This window comes from Candoia aspera, chromosome 6, assembly GCF_035149785.1.
Source record: "Candoia aspera isolate rCanAsp1 chromosome 6, rCanAsp1.hap2, whole genome shotgun sequence".
NCBI classification, from domain to species: Eukaryota; Metazoa; Chordata; class Lepidosauria; order Squamata; family Boidae; genus Candoia; species Candoia aspera.
In genome coordinates, this window is record NC_086158.1 from 56700614 (window position 1) to 56721043 (window position 20430).

The 20430-nt window shown below is 35.7% G+C and overlaps 1 protein-coding gene across 1 annotated transcript in view; it reads left to right on the forward strand.

The window, feature by feature from the left end:
- The window catches only part of ATRNL1 (attractin like 1), a 609453-nt gene that overhangs the window by 92576 nt on the left and 496447 nt on the right, over positions 1 to 20430 (forward strand). The window contains exons 11-13 of the mRNA XM_063307208.1: positions 10297 to 10381; positions 10490 to 10698; positions 15865 to 15983. Coding sequence (XP_063163278.1) covers positions 10297 to 10381; positions 10490 to 10698; positions 15865 to 15983 — 413 coding nt within the window. The remainder of the gene's footprint in view (positions 1 to 10296; positions 10382 to 10489; positions 10699 to 15864; positions 15984 to 20430) is intronic.

The following is a 20430-nucleotide window of genomic DNA, read 5'->3' on the forward strand; positions in this document are numbered from 1 at the left end:
AGCCTTGACTAGATACCTCAGCCCAGCCTTGTCTAGTCTCCATGTACCAGCCTGATCCAGCCTGCATGCCAGGGTAGAAATCTGAGTGTCCAGCCTCTCCTTTTCCATGCACTCTAGCTCCTTCTAGTCTTGCAGCTTCAATCAGAGGATTGGCCGAGTTCTGCCTCTCTGTCTTGCCACAGTCTGACCCTGCAATGTTGCCTGAGTGTCCTTTGCAACCTGGGTGGACTTGATTGATTTATACAGTCTAATCTATTGCAAAGACTTTAGCTATTGTAAGTAGTTAATTTAATAAAGAATTTTATTAGTAAATCTGCCTGGCTGTCTCATAGTCTGAACAGGACAGGGAACTAGAAATGCAGGGATTTGAACCCAGGAACTTTTGAATGTAGAGTTCGTCCATTAATACTACAGGTAGTCCACATTTAGCAACTGTCTCGTACGGTGACTGTTCGCAGTTACAATGGTGATGAAAAAGTAACTTTGTGACCAATTGTTGCATGTACTACTTTCACAGATCTGCAAAGCAAAGAAAAGTTGAAGTAAGATCATAAGCACAGTTGGGATTTCACTCAGCAACTGCTTGGCTTAATGGCTGAGTTGCCAGTCCTAATTGTGGTCACTAAATGAGGACTACCTGTAGTGATGACCCTTCCTTCAGTATACTGGGCTTTCTGTGACTTGAACCTAGAGCTTTTGAAACTAAATCAAAAGGTGGGGTGTTAAAAGCTGGGATGGCCTGAATGATTTTTAGAGGCTATTTTCAAATCCAAAATGTAGTGCTCTGGTAGCTAAACTAGTTATATATACATTTCTATAGTACTTCTGGTATATATAAGATTTAACAGTAATTAGAATGCTGTAGTTCGAAATAGTTAAGCTTTTTAAGTAGAGGATACTTTGTTGACTTTATAAAAGCTTAACAGCTTATTAAAGAAGTTCCAAATGCTAAAGTACTGAACCATAATACATTCAGTGATGTATGAGACTTGACGTGAAAGCCAATGCTCAATATTGCAGTATTAATATCTCAATTAGAGTTATGGGTGAGGTTTCATATATTGCATTAATGCTCAGTAATGGTGTCTTTCAGGTTAGAGGTAATGGTTTAGGATATGTTTTTCAAATGTATCTCTTCATAGCAGTGATTCTTAACCTTTATTGGGTTATGTTTGACAATCTGATGAAAAATGCCCACAAATGCAGACAAAATTTAGCAATGTTGTATTGCATTGGAAAATAATAATAATAATAATAATAATAATAATAATAAGGGTGAGGATTTCTATGACATGTCATATTTTTCTGGAACCTTTATTTGAATTTATAAGTAAGTTAAAACATGTTTTAGAGTAATCTGGTGAGAATTAGATGCTTTTTATTTTGCCTGAAAAGTCATATTTTGACTTTTTAAAGGTGTTATGTCATATTTATGCTTAATTTTGTAACAAACGTCATATTTTGGTCATATTTTGGTCATTGGTAACCGTCCTGATAAGCCAGCAAGTTTGAGCCAGCAAAGAAAGTGAGAATTTGCCTTTTTTTTCTTTTTCTTATTTGCTTCCCAACTCAGGGAGGTTTGTGTATGTGTGTGTGTGTGTATGAGAGAGAGAGAGGGATGGGAACAAAGGCTTCTACTCTGACCAGGCCTGAACAAAAAGTGAGAATTTGCCTATTTTTTTCTTTTTCTTATTTGCTCCCCAACTCAGGTATGTGTGTGTTCAAGGTGGTGGAGTTATGTGAGAGCTGCAATCTGATTTCAACCTCTAAAAGTAGATGTTCAACGAGTGTGAAATTACAGCATCTTGTTCAAGAATTAGGGGAGCAGATTTTCAGTAGCGATGGTGATATTTTGTTTTGTAAATTGTCTGAAGTTAAGGTATTGGCCCAAAAGCATTTTAATATTCAACAACATTGTGACACTGTGAAACACAAGAGTTGTTTAGCAAGATTTACCTTTACTGAGAACAGGCAATGTCTCCTTTTCAAGAGAGCTTCTTCTTCAACTGCAGGTTCATAAAATCTCCAGTCAGAATTTTGTAAGGATCTCTGTACAATGATGGTTACTTCAGATATTCCCTTAAGGAAATTAGGTAGTGGTAGCCTCAGGCATTTTTTGGAGAAGTACACCAGTCACCTGATTCCAAATGAATCAACTGTAAGGAAAAATTACATCTCTGCCTGCTATGAAGATGTGTTAGGACAGGTATGACCTGCTGTTGACAACAAGAAGATATGGGTTTCAATAGATGAAACAAGTGATATAAACGGAAGATATGTAGCTAGTGTTATTATTGGCATTCTGAAATGTGACAATCTGGTGAAGTATTTCTTCTAACATGTGAAACTCTACAAAAAGTAAACAATTCCACTATTGCTATGTTCTTTGACGATTCTATGAAACTACTCTGGCCGGATGGTGTAAAAAGGGGAACTATCCTTTTCTTTGTAACAGATGCTGTTCCATACATGACTAAAGCAGCCAAGGGACTTAAACTTCTTTATCCAAAAATGATCCATATCACATACCTTGCACATGGTTTACACAGAGTGGCCGAAGAGATTCGAAGCAACTATCCTGAAGTATATAAGATAATTTCGAATGGGAAAAAAATGTTCATTAAAGCTCCACTTTGAGTACAAAAGTTCAAAGAAATTGCTCCTACTTTGGCTCTCCCTCCCCAACCTGTTGTGACACGTTGGGGGACTTGGCTGGATGTGGCTATGTATTATTTCACAAATTATGCTTCCTTGCAGCGGATAGTTAAAGAATTTGACAGTTGTGAATCTTTCTTCATCAAGATTGTGCAAGATTCCTTTTCTGACACCTTGGCTGGAAACTGAGCATACATAGGATTTAACTTCAGTGGATTATCAAGAGCAATCACCCACCTTGAAACTGTAGGAATGGAACTTAGTGATGCGCTGGACATTGTAAAACAAACTGAGAGTGATTTAAAGCAAGCAAAGGGGAAAGTGGCTGAAAAAAATAGTGATAAACTGCAAAGAGTGCTGCAATCTAATCTGGGTTATTCAACACTTTGCAAAATAAGTAACATTCTAAATGGACTCGAAGCAAAATTTGAAGACTTCGAGCCAGAATTCTTTCCAGATGAGTTTGCTTTTTTCAAATTTGTTCCTATAACCTCTTGTGACATCAAACGGAGTTTCTCCAGATACAAGAACATACTGGTGGACAACAGAAGGAATTTTGAGTTTGCCAACCTCAAGATGCACATGGTCATCCAATGCAACTCTGCTGTTAATGAAAACTAATCCAGGGATGACCATTTTACTCTCAAAATGTTCATTTGATTCCTTCAATACTAGCACTTCTGCACTGGAAGTGAAGAAGAATAAACCTTTTAGTGTGTTTGTGCGTGTGTTTGTGTGTGTGTAAGCATAGATTTTTAAAAATTGGGTGGTAATTTCATAAAAATTGTAAAGTCATATTTTTTTCTTTAAAAGTAATATTTTTGATTTAATTGGTCATATTTAAACGGTTTTAAGGTCATAAATGCTTGCATATTTCTAACATTTTTAGGTCATAGAAATCCTTGCTATAATAATAATAATAATAATAGTAGTAGTAGTAGTAGCAGCAGCAGCAGCAGCAGCAGCAATAATTTACAAAATGTATATGCTGTCTGACTCGCAGTGACTCTGTGTGGTTTACAGTTGTTAAAAACATATAAAAACAAAGAACAATGCAAAAACATGAAAAGATGTACAAGATAAAAGATGGCAAAGAAAACAAACCCAGAAGGGAACAGAAAAGGAGGAAGGGAGTGTCAGTCACTGATTGTGATTGATTTTGATTGATTTTCTTCACCTAGCCCAAATATAAAAACAAAGATAATTGTCTCTCTCTTGTTTTTTTAATGCAAAAATTAACACTTCCTGAAAAAGAAATCCAGTTTGTGCAGATAAAACAACCAATCAAACAAGTAAACAACCAACCCTCCCCCCCAATTCTGCTTAAAAGAACATTTTTTTAAAAAATTGTATAGCTGCCCATCTCACAGAAAAGTGACTCTGGGCAGTGTACAACTCAGTGTACAGTGTAATTAAAAAACCAATAAATATATAAAATGTATTATTAAAAACTATAAAAACAAAAATATTTCAGTAATAGGGATGCTGCTATTTGGTTGAGTGAGAAATTAAAATTATGGAATGGTCTTTGACATGGCAAAACACATGTCATTTTGATGAAAACCTGAAAGTTGAAACAGACCTACCTTGTACTTATTCATGCTTCATTTCTGGTTATAATTCAGGCTGTATTAGCATTTATGCTAGTCTATGACTGTAATAAAGATTTGATTTGATTTATATTAGCATTCTTAATAGCCTATGGCTAGGATACCTAGGAAATTAGCACGTATTTTCAACAATTTTTCCCACCAAGTGAAAAATTAGATGGTATTCCAGAATAAAATAGGATATGATATGAAAGTCTGAAGAAAGTAAGAAAGTTTTGCAAACATGAAGATGGTTACCAAATGACCTCCCCAGTGGCATGTCAGCCTTTTATGATTCTTCTTTTAAAATGTAAGTTCATAGATGTATGACTGATGAAGAGAATTAGTAACAACATACTACTGCTATTGTACATACTACTGTAATGTCATTTTGAATTGTTTTATTCTTTTTATGTTGTGTGATTAAAACATTTATATCAGTAAGTAAACCAGGTTGCCAACATGCTTTTAAGATTTTTTTAAAGCACTAAATGATAGAAATAAATAAAACTAAAATTAGACAATACTGGTCTAATGTTTATTCTCCATTACTTATTATGTTCATAGTAATTCATAATGGAATATGCAGAATTTGAAGTTAAATTCACCAACAAGCAGGTTGTTAAAAATGGGGGGAAATATTGTGATTATAGTAATGCTACCTGATGCTAAATAATTGTACATAATTTAATATAAATTCAATTACTCATATTAAACTGAATGAAATGGGTGTAGGATGGTTTTCTCTTTCTGGGAAAAATGCTATTTTGTAATTAATTTTATTTTCACTTGTAATTAAGATTTGTTTTATTAATATCAAGCTAGATTTATAAGAACTAAAACAAATTTGAGATAAATATTGTAGTACAGTACTTTGTTTTAAGCAATAGATATGTGTTCAAAAGGAAAACAAAAAAGGGAAAATGTAGAATGGCTTTTGATTGGTTGATTGATTGATTGATTGATTATGTACCATCAAGTCATTATCAACTCTTAGTGACCACATAGTTATATTTTCTTTGTGATGATCATGGGTTTTATTGGAAGAAACTAAATACAGGCATTTGAGCAAATTACTGACATGCTTTCCAAAATATAAAGTAGCAGTTGAAAAGGATTATCTTAGGCAGGGCTATTAAGTGCTAATTTTTCTTTCATTTCTTTCACTCAGTTAGCAAAACTAAGCATTTCTTTTAAAAGTGCTTAAGGGACAATCTATTCTTAAATCTCAATGTGGTATAGATGTTACACCAGCAATTAAGATATGTTGCTTGCTATTTCAGACAGATCTAAGTTCATGTTTTGCTGAGAAAGGCAATTAAAAAAAGAAGCAGGAGAAAAATTTTACTCAGATTTATTTGAGAAAAGAGCAAGTTTTATTTTCCTTTCAAATTTTAATACTTTATTTGTTGTTTTACCATGTTCCAAACTTAAAATCCATGCTGAATGATGCTTGCTGGCTAGCAACAAAACAAGTGGTTTTGCTCCAGTGAAACATAGGTTTATGGTGTTTCAATCTAATGCATCAATCTAATGCATTCCTGTATCAGTAGCATTTACAATTATTTGTATTTCTGAACAATTGGATATCCCTGAAGTCACTTTCATCAATGAGGCTAGAGTCCACATACTAACACTTTTATATCTCAAATGCTTTTGGTATGAGATATTTATATATATCTGTCTTTAGACATAATTTATGTGCTTGCACTGTTTACTGTAAGCAAGGACAAATTAAAACTGGTTGAATACATTACGTATTATCTGGTGTACATTCTCCTTTGAAAGAGTTACACTTGATAATGAATGAATATATACTTCATAAAATATCTATTTTTAGGATCTTCAAAACCAAACAGAATGACTTTTTTAGCCGAGAAATTTGTTCAGTGTTTAGCTGTTACTGAGAAGACTAAAGAAGATAAGAAAACCTATTTGTAACATGATTCTTTTTCTTTCTATAGCCTATTGAAAAGACCTGCCAGTTTGACAAATAACGAGCAAAAAAGGAGTTATATCTAGAAGCTGCAAGGATTCCTTATCTTAAATGTGGCTTTTAATAATGATTTTTCTTCAGAACTAAAGCCCCCTTTCCCAGAAAAAAAAAAATCAAACAAAGCTTCTGAATTGCCCCACCCTCGATCAAATTAAAATGAATGGCATAGATGTGTTTTAGCTGCAAGGTACACTGACCACTGTACATTTAGATCTTCCAGGCAGTCTGAGACAATTGAATTATAAGAAGTTGAATTGAATTTATAAAATAAATTGAGAAGCTGCTGAGATAACATAGTTCTTCCTTATGTTGTTCACATGAAAAACAATTATTCAGTCTTTTTTTTCCCAGTCCATAATATGACTTTATTAAGACTGTTGTAAATTACTCAGAATATGAGAAATACACATTGTTTTCATTGTTGTTAGCATCATGTTTCATTGCTGTTAGCATCATTCTCCCTTTGTTCTGCCACTTGTGATTGGCATCCTTTCATTATATTATTATTGTAACACTCCTCTTATGAGCTTTTTTAAAGCTGTTCCTTCAAGTACCTTTCTGCCAACATTCTTGATACTTCTCATTGCTGCTTAAGTCACTAGCGGCAAAATAATGAAATATCACGAATCACAGTAGTCCTGGAAGGTTTTTTGGTACATATGAAGATTCTATGTGTGTATTTTGAATCAGTCTATAACAGCTGAAAAGCTAATACATGTTCCTTATAAACGCTTACTAATTATATGTAATCATATAACTTTTTTTTAAAAGAGAGCTGTTGAGAAATAATGCAACTTCTATTTTCAGGCTATTTCTTCCTGATAAAGTATTAGCAAGAACTGAAAACATTAAGCTGAGAATGTTAAATAGATTCCATGGATGTCATAATTTAGGACTCTGAAAACCATTAGGATCAGTACTTCATTTGCAACAGTGCTGTGGATGAAGTCGTGTTTCTTGAAATGTCAAGGTAGTCATGTCTTCTTGCTGCAGGTCGAATGATGTAAAGGAATGTGGAGATGGAACTGGTAAAGGAACAAATGAACTGTTGAGGGAGAAGAAACAGTAACTCAGTTCTGAGAAGTGGAAAGTGTTGATCAACCCAACCTTGACTTTGTCTAATATACAATAGGGCAGAGTGAAATAGCTCTTGAAAGACTGATATCGTCTCTCTACCTCAAAGATGAAGCAACAGACACTGCAGGGATTCTAGGAATATTACTTTATGTTGTAGGCTACAATGACAGAATCTTGAAAACCTGTCAGAATTTGTCTCTACCTCATTTTATACCAGAGGAAATCAAGTCAGGTTATTTTGCGTTTCTTTCTCATGCTTTCCACTTTTTTCAGGACTGAGTTTTTGTTTTTCCTCCTTCGGTGTTTCACTCCTTCCTTCCCCAAGGTCTTTTTTACATTCCTTTACCAGTGAAAATATGGATGTTCCAGTGAAAATGTACACGTAGTAGCCAGACCATGTATCAAATAATCTCAAAAGCCTTCAGAGAAGTGCTGAATCCTTTGGGAGCTGTGCTTTAAGGTGTGGTGTTTCACTCATGGCAATGCTAAGAGCAAATCATCCTTTCAAATGATTTGCACAACTTTATTTGAAATATCTCATTTGTTTAGGAGGATGTAGGCACGGAAGTACAATTCCAATTATTGCTAATAGAATCATTAGAAGGTCTTATATATTAAGGGTTCAGGGTAAGTTTAAGGGGAGTTTAAGGGTGATAGTGGCAAAAGGAATCTGAATCCCAGTAACACCAGAAAGAAAGATTTAGCTACTGCTCTTTGATACTGGAAATGTGGCAGAAAACTGTTGACAGTGATATTTTCTGGTCCTGAAACAGACAAATGATATATTATTTGCAAAGTTGGAGGAACATTGTATTCCACATATATCTGTGCAGAGGAAGCTCTTCTGTGAAAGCAAGGAATGACAGGCTAGATCCTTAAATAAGCTGAGGGTGCAAGATTTTTTTATACTCTATAATGTAGATGATATGATAAAGAACAGAATTCTAAAAGTATAGCAGTGAAACAATTGTAAAAAGACAGTTCAACTTTGGATGTTGTAAAGTTTATAAGAGTTTATGCAATGGCAATATCTCAAATTCAAATCCTATAGGACAAAGGAGAAATGTATGTAGTTTGCAAACAGCATGTCCAGAGAGTGGCAGTACAATGTCAGTATGCATATACTTGAGTTGTGCATAGGAGGCATTCCAGAAAAAAGTTCTATTTTCACAGCCCTAAAATGAAAACAGTAAACAGATTAAAACTGAGTAAGAGGAGTTAAAGAGATGAGAAGCAGTGCAATCTTTTTCACCTGTCTTTACAGGATTAGGATATATATCAACTTTGTGTCATATCAAAAGCAAATGCTACATCACTAATTAATGTGTTCAGGAAGGAGTTACAATACAGCAAACATAATGATAAACCTTACGAAGTTCATACTGGTTCAGCATGGCATAATGAGAAATTGGTCTCAGTTTACAGACCTCAATATAGTTCAGTAGGTTATGAAACATTTGTCATGAATGGGGATTTAAATATGAGCATCAGGTCATACTTTCTAGAAATATATACTTATATATGGATAAAAATATATTCATTCATGAAAACCATGCTTAGAAAATTATAACACAGTAGCCAGGATGAAAATTTGCATAATAAACTATAGAAACATGTTAAACAGCCCACAGTAATCAAGTGTTCCATTACCAAAGTAATACCTCAACCTCCCACAAGAGCATCTGTGTAAGAACATTATTCAGATGAGTACAAATGCCCTGCAGGAACCCTTAACACCAGATAAAGGAAACAGACTGCCTATACAACAACTTCCAGTGAAATGGATACCCACACAACTTTATAAAAAGTGCCTGACCACTCAATCCACTACAGCACAACCAGCACAAGCTATGAAAAGGATAATACTATCACACACCAAAAACATCTCAGAAACAACCAACAGACTGTTACAATCACATGGCATCACCACAGCACACAAACCAACTAAAGCCCTTTAAAACATCTTAAGTAAACCAAAAGACCCAGGAGCCCAGGATGAAAAAAACAGGAGTCATCTACAACATACAGGGTAAGGGCAGCTAGTCTTCTTCCACTATGTAGGACAGACAGACAGAAGACTAGCAGAGCACATCCATGAACACCAATTAGCAGTCAGAAGACACAATGAAAACTCCTTAATCTCACAACACATGGACAGATTCAGCCATAGTTTCAGCTAGGAAACTGTGAGCAGCTTAGACCAAGCTAAATTGAAAAATGCTAGGGAATTCCTAGAAGCTTCTCATTCAGACAAATCAGCCATCAATAGACACATAGAGAGAAACCACATTTACACACCATTCAAGAGAAAGAATAAAAAGGCTAAGAAGGAAAGAAAAAGACCAGAACACATCCTCTCCAGCAGCCAATACCCAGATAAGCAGGGATGAACACCAGACAAACTATCAAACAGAAAACAAAGCCTAATCAAGGCTCTACCAAGGAGAAAACCCCACCCCCACCAACACTGGTAGAGCAAGCTACTGTATATAAACAGGGAGTAAACCCCACGCTTGCTAGCACTGATAATGTTACCTAGTCAGGTAATGAAATGTCTGTAAGCAAACAACCAAGCTCAGAGCACCAAGGACTCCACACATTTTAATTCAGATCATACATCTGCAATAAGATGATAATTTTAATCTACCTTAGAGGGTTGACCTGGTTACAATGAATTGAAATTACACTGAGTTCAATACATTCAAATACTGAATGCATAGTTAGTTAAAAGTTGTATATCAATATATCAGTTGTTATTTTAAAATGCAGAGATCTATTTCCTTGAAGGTTATGAACAGGAAATTGCAACCATATTTTTTACATTAGTATTTTCCAATGAACAGAAAATTATTTGTGAACTTCATTTTCCTTGTGATGTGAGAGATTTGGGTTATTCTGTAATTGTCATAGTTTCTAGTAATACTGATTTATATTCTTTGAAGTTCAATAAGAACAAATTGCATTCTCTTCCCTTATTAGCTTGTGATGAATGGAAAGTTCTTCCAAAACCAAGACTTCATCGGGATGTGAACAGATTTGGTCATTCTGCAATTGTCAGCAATGGGTAAATATACATTTCTAACACTTTAAAAGGGGGATGTAAATAAGGCAGGTTCATGGCTTTGATATCTATTCTTGTAGAAACACAGTATTACTTTATTTTATTTAATAGGTCCATGTATATATTTGGAGGCTTTTCAAGCATTTTGTTGAATGACATCCTTGTATACAAACCTCCCAATTGTGAAGCATTCAGAGATGAAGATCTTTGTAAAACTGCTGGGCCAGGCTTAAGGTGCTTATGGAACAAAAATCACTGTGTATCATGGGAACCTGGACATGATACTAACATTCTTCGGGCAAAATGTCCCAGAAAAATAGGTAAGTAAATTGTCCTGTAATATTGATAATACATGTTAAACTGAATGCATGAACTCAATGAGTGCATTGCCCTGGCCTATTCTGCCATGAAAATGCATTTAGTAGTACAATTGTCTATACAAATGCAAGCTACCTAAGCTAAGGCCCCAGCTATACAGAGCAAGTTTTACATGCGTAAGCTTTTTTATACTCCAATCAGCACATTTATAAAACAAGACTATCACCATTCTGCTTCCTTCATGTACATGCTTGGTGTAACGTTTATAAAAATAGTTACAGAACTCTTTCAAGGAGGTTATAAATGCTTTTGTTTGTTCCCCTACAAAAGATATCAAATAGCTACCTTAAAATTAACAGTGTTAAACTGTTTATCTTTAACTGCCACATTAACTCATGGGATTAGATAAGCATACATCTCTTCATTTTTTAAAGTGGATTAATTGCAGTGTGTTAAAGATACATGTCTTTCCTAGCTTTATCCACAGTGTTTGGAATATATATCCAAATACAGCAAAATATCAAGCACAGCAGATTTTTTTAGACATAGTATTTGGATAAAAGGATTATACAGGAAAATCTGCCTGTCAAGGAGGGAGGTTCATAACTTAGATTCTGAGAATGTCCTGTCTCAGGCCAGGCACACACAAATACACAAGAGGTAGTTGCAAACTTTTACTCATAGCAAGCAGCAATACAAAGTTATGTGCAAACACATGCACATAAAAGCAACCAAGTCCAGCAACTTGCCTAAATAAAGAGTTCAGAGTCCAGGGAACAGGCATAAGAATGGTCAGGCAGTCCAGGAGTCTAAAGCGTTGGGGAGGTTGTCAGCTGGTCCAGGTTCAGAGTCAAAAGGCAAGGCACAGAGAGTTGGAGTTAATGAATGATTGTTTCCAATGGCGGTCTTGGGCTCATAGCACTTCTTAAATAAGAGCAGCCCCGGTGGGGCTCATTTGGGGGGGGGGCAGACTGCTTCCTTGCAAGTAACCTCACTGACTTCCTCTGTTCTCCTCTTCATTCTGGTCTCTGTGCTCTTGCATTGAGAGGGGGTGGCAATTCCGAGTCCTCATCTTCTCGTGAGTAGCGGCAGCTATCCCCACTGATTGCTGGCCGGCCCCGCCTCCTCTGCCTGCTCAGGTGCTGTTTGTCCGGTGACCCCAGAGCTGACTGCTCATCCTCCAAGGCTGCTTCAGGAATTGGCTGCTCTTCTTCGTCTTCTGAGCCCCCCATGACAGAGAACTCCACAGTTCAGCCATAACATCATTGCTTCTTAACAATGAGAAATGTTTAAGATTTCAAATATCTCAATACTTGGACGGGACAATATGATATCCTGAACATTTCTTTTGATCCTTAATCTAAATCCCAAATAATCTTTAGCCAGCAATATGACATAGCTGCATAACTATTAAGCTTAAACATATAAATTATTTGGCACTCCTGAATGTCAAGGCCTTTTGGTTTTTATATCTTGCACAATCACTGATAAGCAAAATATTTTAGTATGTTTATATTTATTATCGACATCAAATACCACAGTTTTAGAATAGTGTATATATCCCTAATTTATATCTCACCTTGAATGCTAACCTTTTTCAAATACATGCTTTTCTTAAGTATTTAGATTCTTTGTTTACTGCTTCATAAGAACTTAACTTACTCTGTGTTGAGGAAAGTGATGATTCAGAATACTTCCAGCAAATTGATTAAGGCTAAATGTGTTATTTTCTTAAAATCTTAACAAGTTGATCTGGTAAAGTACAATGTTCTGGCTTTATTTTGCTGAGTAGCATTTTATATCACAATTCAGAAACTTCAAAATTAACTTTATGAGAAATGAATAAATCTCATTATCTTTAGGCACAGATAACATTTCTGTTGTAATTCTGTAATGTGTATGATTAAAATAGCATATTGCCTACTACAGTGCAATTAGAAAGGAACTCTTTTGAGAAGATGCTGCCCTAAAATTTATCATTAAACTGTTTTGTGATTGAATGCTTTTATTATACACTTCTCAATTTTTACCCATAAAACAAAATGCTAGTAGTCCACAGTTTGAACATTTTGAACTACTCAATATTACTTTATGACCTAAATATTGCCTAGGTTCATACAAGATGCATAGCCTCATGCAGTCAGTTTGGTTTTAGTATACATTGGTGAGAGAAAGATCCTGGCATACTGTATCCTATGATATTAATACTCGTAGGCTGTTTTGCATGAACTGCTTGCTTCAAATCATGCCAGAACATTTCAGTTGAATTAAGGTCAACTGGATGTTGACTTGGCCATGCTAAAATGCAAAACAATTTCTGGATCTAGTGCAGGGTTTTTCAAACCATGAGAACTTGATAGGGTTGCACAAGAGACTAAGAGGAAACAAACAAACACCAAAAATCCTGGTCTCTGTTCCCCTCTTTGTGCACCTAGCGATCCCATCCATTCCCTGTCTCAGCACTGGCTCTTGCTCTCTCATTGGCTCTATGTTTTTTTAAATAAGAATCTTATTAAGTTTCAAGCAAAGATAAAAGCTACAGAGAAAAAAAAAGCTACAGAGAAAAAAAAAAGAATAAACTAGAAAAGTGTGGAAACACAACAGAACATTGTTCAAAATTACAAAAAGAGTTGACTTCTGACTTTTAACAGCAAGGATATATAACAATTGTCTATAATCAATCCCTTACTCTGTATTAAACCAAAATCACATTATTTCTATAAATCATTCCATTGGTACATTATAAAAATCACTAAATACAGTTGCTCCCTCCCCTTACATTAGAAGAAAAATATGTATTTTTATAAACCTCCTAATTAACTTCCCCCCAAAGATAACATTTATTTAATTATTTCCTTCCTACTACTGTTCTGTACATTCCTGTCTACTATAATAAAGATCAAACTAAAAAAACATATAAATTGTCTGCCATTATACTTAGTAATACAACAATTTACATAATCTTGATCATATTAAACCCAAAAGCAGACATTTATTATTTTTTATTATACCTTATAATATTAATCCAAACCCTTAAGGATAAATGAAATCAGCCAAACTCTAAAAACGATCAAGATAAATATTATTAAACCATTATCCCACTTCAAAATAAATTAGAGCATTTACATATCCCTACAATGCGCACAGAGCTTTTTTCTTTAAAAAATCGAACAGCCCAACTGCCAAAAACTCCGGCTTCTCTTCAGGACACCTCCCATACATAATAAGCCCTTCTTTTCCATGGTGTTCCATCAGAAGATCAATTTCACTTATGGCTTGCAACTCGATCTCTCCCTTTAATTTCTTCAACTCGACTATCTTATCTTTATCCAGCATTTCAACAGAAGTCCCAATCTCACTGTTAGAAGAGACATTTCTGTCCCTGTTAAATTCCTCAGTTTCCTCCACAACATCCCAACACAACCAGATGACATATTTTAGACCTCATATTTTCCACAATGTCCTGAATGCCTTGCATAAAAACTTGGTAAGAATCAGAAAGAATTTGTTTAAAATCTTGGTGGAAGTCAGAGAGTCTGTTTAAAATTCTCCATGTCTCAAGCAGTAGATTATGGCACCCCTAGGAGCTTAACCAGTGAAAGTTGAAGATATGAAAGAATTCTGGAATGTGTTCTCATGAGCATAAGTGAGATATGCAGACAGTTCCCCAGAGAAAGTAGAAGCAGAAAACTAAAAGTTCAAAATAGCCAATTCAACGTGTAGGAAAATGCTAATATCTTCAAATTTAGTACAAAAATAATAACAGGGAGACAATTATTTACTCTCAATCCTCCTTAATATTTGGATGGAAAACAAAGTCCAAAACTTAAGAAGAATTTTTTAAAAAATCAATCCCAAAAATAATGATAAGCACCAAGACAGCCGCTTCTCCTTGCTGTAGAAAGCCCCTCTTAGGTACGCATACTTAAAAGAAATATAAATTGGGTGATTTAGACAAGGGGTGGCCTGTCTTAGTGTCCCTTTAAGGCTACAGTGCGGCTTGGAAAATGGTGACATCCCAGCCTGCCAGCTGCTCTTCCCAGTCGAATGTGAACGCAGTTTGCGATCTTTTGGCTGCAAGCTGCCATTCGGAGGACAGATGGGGTGATTCCAGGTGCTTTCCTTTTTCTGGGAAAACACTCCTGGGCTTCATAAAAAACCTGCCTGAGTCTGAAAAAACTGCAGCGTTGTCGGTTCTGCCCGCTGAGCCTGCGGGCACAGCTGTTCAGTCCACCATGTCCCCACCGGAAGCCTCATCAGCTCTATATGACCAGTGTTTGTCATCAAAACTGCAAGCAGTTGGTGCCGGAGAGAGCTGGTTGCCTTTTTTCCATGGCACTTTGAGTCTTTTCTCAGGCACACACACAAAACTGGACTTCCTGCCTACCCCCTTCAGGAATTTCTTCAGGCATTAAACTGTCTCTGAAGATCAGACAGGGCAATTAAAAGGGATTGTTATTTTGGGATGGTGGGTGCCATAAATAAACTTTGTGAGCAAAGAGAACTAAAATCCAGTGGGAGTTTCTAACTTGCTAAGCAGCTCTAGAATGATTGTGATGAGACCATCATTCTCTCTTCACTGCCTAAGATGCTTTCCCCAATTTTGGCTTTGTTATCACTTTGAGAAAGAGGTATATAGTCTGACCATGTACGGACATGAAGATTTTTAAAAGGTAAGTGTCTCTCTTTCCATGTGGCAGAACATATTTGTGTGAATCCACGTGCGTGTTCCAAGAGGCCTGCTTAATCATCAAGGTGACATTCTGTGCTTTGTGGGAATTAATAAAAAAACTTAGGATTGCACTGCTCAAAGTACCTTTCGGGTGGGACTTCCTCTTCCATTTTGATAAATTGATGAATGAAGTAATGAAAACATTACACATTTTTGTTTACAGTGTACAGAAATTAGAATTTTAAAAATTTTGTTCCAGAAATGATTGTTTGGTAGGCCTAAAATGAGAAAGGCATCCAGTAGAATATAAATGAAAGCTAACCTATATTATTTGCTTCTTATTAATGAATGTTAATATTAGACTAAAAGTTGCATTTACAATTAACAGTACAATAAATACAGTTTACAACAACAGTTAAAAATGTACAAATTAAAAAGCATGACATCCCCAGTTTCTCATGTTGATGTTTTGCTATGCTTTTCATTTGTCTGATAGCCGCAGCAGATGACAGATGTTACAAATATGCAGACTGTGCCAGTTGCACTGCTAATACAAATGGCTGTCAGTGGTGTGATGATAAGAAGTGTATTTCTGCAAACAGTAACTGCAGCATGGTGAGTGTTGATTGCTACCGTGTGGTTTTGTTAATGGTTCTGCTTTGTAATCATTAGCTTGCTCTTTGGTGCCATCAGATGTAAATATCATATTAAGATCAGAAGTTTGATGCTAATACTGAATTAACATAATGCATTAATTGCAAATGTATTTAATATAATTGAAAATAAAAATAATGAAACTTGTGCAGCAGCTTATTTTCCCATTTTCCTTGCCAATAAAGCAAAACACTTAAGTTTGAAATAACTAACTTAATAACCTAATGTACTCTGAAGCATTCTTCTTATCCAACCATTTGGGAATTATGAATGATCATCGTTCAGTTGTTTTCTCCCTTCTTCATAAACTACCTCCAAACTTGCAGGATTAGTGCAGAGAACAAAGTTGTGTATATCAAATAATCAAAATACATTTCTCAGAAAAAATAAGTTCATAACCACTTTATCAGAAAATATTGTTCACAATTAACATATTCAAAATATTTCTCAAATTAATATACTTCAAACATCACATTTACAGGTAAAGAGAACCACTGAAATAATAGAATCTCAGGGCTGAAAGGGACCTTGGAGGTCTTCTAGTCCAACCCATCTTTCTTATATTGTGACAGCCAAAACCAGACAGAAAGTTGCAGGCACAGTGTGATCAGTCCTGCATAGAGTGGGACTATCACTTTTTGTGATTTCAGCATTATATCTCTGCTGATGCAGCCCAAGATTTCATTGTCTCTTTTTGGCAACTGCAATACATTGCTGGCTCATACTGAATCTGTGGTGTACCAAGACACCCATATCTTTCACAAAACTACTATTGGTGAGCCAAGTACCACCTATCTTGTACCTGAACATCTGATATTTCATACTTCAGTGTAGAACCCTAAATTTCTCACCACTGAACTGCATTGTTTTCTGAGCCTGTTTTCTGAGATGTGGGCAATCCCTCTGAGCTTGGTGTCATCTGCAAATCTGATGTGTATTCTTTTTATCCCCTTGTTTAAGTCATCTATAAAAAATGTTGATGAGCTTAGAACAGAACCCTGAGGTACCCTGCTGCATAAAAAAGAACTTAGAACAGAACCCCGAGGTACCCTCTCTCCTTGTAGACTTAGATCTATTAAGGACCTCACTTTGGGTACAATCCATCTGGTACTGGGACCATCCATCCCACATTGTTCTACTTTATCCATAAGGAGACTATGGTCAATGTTATCAAATGGCTTAGTCTAATTACATTACATTCACAACATTTTCTTGGTCTACTAATCTAGCTACTCTGCCAAAAACAAAAAACAAAAAAACTGGTTCAGATTCTGATGCGTTAGATTACACATTCCTTTTGCAAAAAGACAAAAAGTTAAGCAGTTTGTTGTGCACCCTGTCTTGGCATCTTCTCCAACCTGACGATTTTCTGTTTCCTTAACTTTTTGTTCCTCAGATACCCAAGAAACTTTTTGTATTATTTTTTAGCATTCTTGCAAGCCTCAGCTCATTCTGAGTCTTAGCCTTCCTGATCCTATCTTTACAGATTCAGACTATTTCCTGATGTGCTGCTTTTATTATATGGTCCTCCTTCCATTTTTTAAACTAGTCCTTTTTGTATCTCAACTTATCAGAGAACTCTTTATACAACCACCCCTGTCTCATCAGCTGTTTCCTGATTTTTTTCCCTCTATTTGGGTATTGTGTTTGGGCCATAAACATCTCATTTTTCAGAATTTTCCAATGCTTCTGAATTGTATTTTCCTTCAGGATTTCCATCCTACTTTTTCATTTAGCCGAGAGAGTACAGTTAGTCTTATTCTGAGGTAAATGTATAAAACTGCAGGGCCATAATTCTGCTTTTATGCCTGCAATGTGGAATGTAGAAGAAGTTATGGTATGAATTGGATGTCCTTCTGGACGTTGCTGCTCTGTATCTCCTAGGTTTTCTCACTGTTATCCATGCAGCCTGAGGCTATTATAATTGGTTCAGCATTATCTGGAGGGCCTTAGACTGTCCCCCTGTTAGTATAAATGAATACATAAACAAAGAGAAATATTCATGAAAACACAATGCAAAGTAATGTCAGGAAAAATTTGGAGCATTTGAGCATTTTGATAATGGAACTAGCTAGTTTAGGAGATAGTGAGCTCCCCTTTGCTGGGAGTGTTCAAGCAGAGGCCAGACATCCATCTATTGATGATGTTTTAACTTGAGTATCTGCATTACACTGGATATTGGACTTGAAGGCCTAAATAGCACAATTTAATATAACTCTAGAATTGTAAGAGTCTGTATATTTAATTTTGAATATTAACAATAGGATCTTAGCTAACACATTTGGGAGCTGCATATTGTGTTCAGGTTGATAGCCTGATTACTTAATATTCAGTTTTAATTTTACAATAATAGTGTATTTCTCTTGTTGGTAATACTTCAGACACCTCTAATAGATACCCTATTCTGAGACCAAGCACAGCATAATGGGTCTGACTTTTTCCCACCCCTGGAAAGTCTCCTTGACTAGAAGCTTCCCATAAATATTACTGGCTGGGAAGCCAGGAAAGGGGATTTTGCCTTTTTGCTCTTTACTGCCCATTTTGACACTCTTCTGTTCCAGAAAATGTGGGCAACCAATGTCTTTCATATTGAGGCCTATAAATCTTTGTCACTCCTGGCAGGACCTGGATTGGAACGTGGGAGACATTGCCTTTTGTTTTGATATGATGTCCCCCACGTATTTTAGAGGCATATAACACTGTTTAAAGAAAACATAGGGGAAGATTTTTCTGCTGCTTAGTTTCCTGAATTTAATAAAAGAATATACTTCAACGCTCCTCCCCCCAGACGCTTCTAACCACTTTGATATATGTTCCCTTGGGGGGGAAAACATGAAGATGCTTATCAACAGTGATGGACTTTACTTATGTGTTATCAGTGGCATACAGTAGCACTTTTGACAGAAAAATACAATTACTTGTGATAAGGCAAAGTCTCAGAAGTACATAAGAATACCGTGGATATTTTTCTGAGTTGATAAAACCATTTATGGCTTTGATAACTATTTATCTTTAAAAACATACAAATATTAGAAAAACTGCATTTACGGAAATATTTTTTTAAAAAATAAACTTCCAAATATAAGGTTATGTGATTTTTCATATATGACGCTTAGAAAAGAGAAGGTAAACAATCTAGATAAGAAATGAAGAAAGGGAAAGACCAAGAATATTACATTATATATCAGTTAAGGCCTGTTAGGCAAGGACAGCTGGATAACAAACAGAAATTATACTTTAGAATTTTCCCACATCATATATTATCTTTATTGAGAAAGCAACGAAGCTGAAATTTTCAAACTGGTCATGAATGCTAAAATGCAGAAAACATAGTCGAAATGTAAATGTGTTAAAGCTTGCCCTTCTCAGTCATTTGCTTTTGCCAAAAGCCTATTAGTTCTGTATCAGTCAGTCTGGATTCATCTATCCCATTCACACAGAATACAGTACAACCAGACCTCCTGCAAATTCAGTTTCTGTCTGCACCAATTTTGCCTATTTTCTTTGATTCCTACCCTCGTTATTTTCAACACAGAAATCCCAACTGGTTGTATGCATATCTTCCATGCTCTTACTGACATTGCAGTTGTAATTGTTCCCTCTTAGTAAATTGATTCCTCCTGGACAAAGCTATTTCTCTGTGTCTAGAGATTAAAAGAAGGTTGTCAGAGGAGCTATGCTTATTGCTATTTATTTATTTAGTGTATTTTTATACCACCCATCTCAAAATGACTCTGGGTGGTTTACAAATTAATAGAAACTGTACAGATATACAAAACACTTTTTATCCTCCCTCCCTCCCTGTTTTATTTGCTTGAATTAACTTAGTTAAAGAGAACAAACTGAAGTTTATAATATGTCAAGTTAATGATTTGCCCAAGAAAATATTCTTGAAATTTAAGTGCAAAGTGGCTTATGCAAGCAGTTTGTTCTTCATAAGCATTTTCATAGTTCACTATTACCCTTAACAGTAAAAAGGTAACAAAAGTCTATTACTGTATACTAGAGGTATACAGTATTTGGATGTGAAGAAGTAAGAGTGCTTTGGATCCTACGAGAGCACCTTTTCTCTACTATTGGTTCCTTCTGAAATATCTGTTGCTACCTCATTAACTCAAACACATAAATTCCTGAATCCATACAGGTACCATGTGGACACAGAGAAAGGCACAGCTTCTTTAAGGAGCAGGTGACAAAAGGTGCCCATGTCAGATCTGAAGGACCCTTGCCTGAGATCTGAATACTGCACACATTTACAAAGTCACTTCCTCATTCACATAACATGTAATGTTGAAATAAATTATAGCTGCGGTGGCCTGATTTACAGTGTATGCTAAAATAATGTATGGGTTCCTGATACATGCTGCACTACAAGGTAACACATGCCATTTCAGCTGAGAAAAACAGG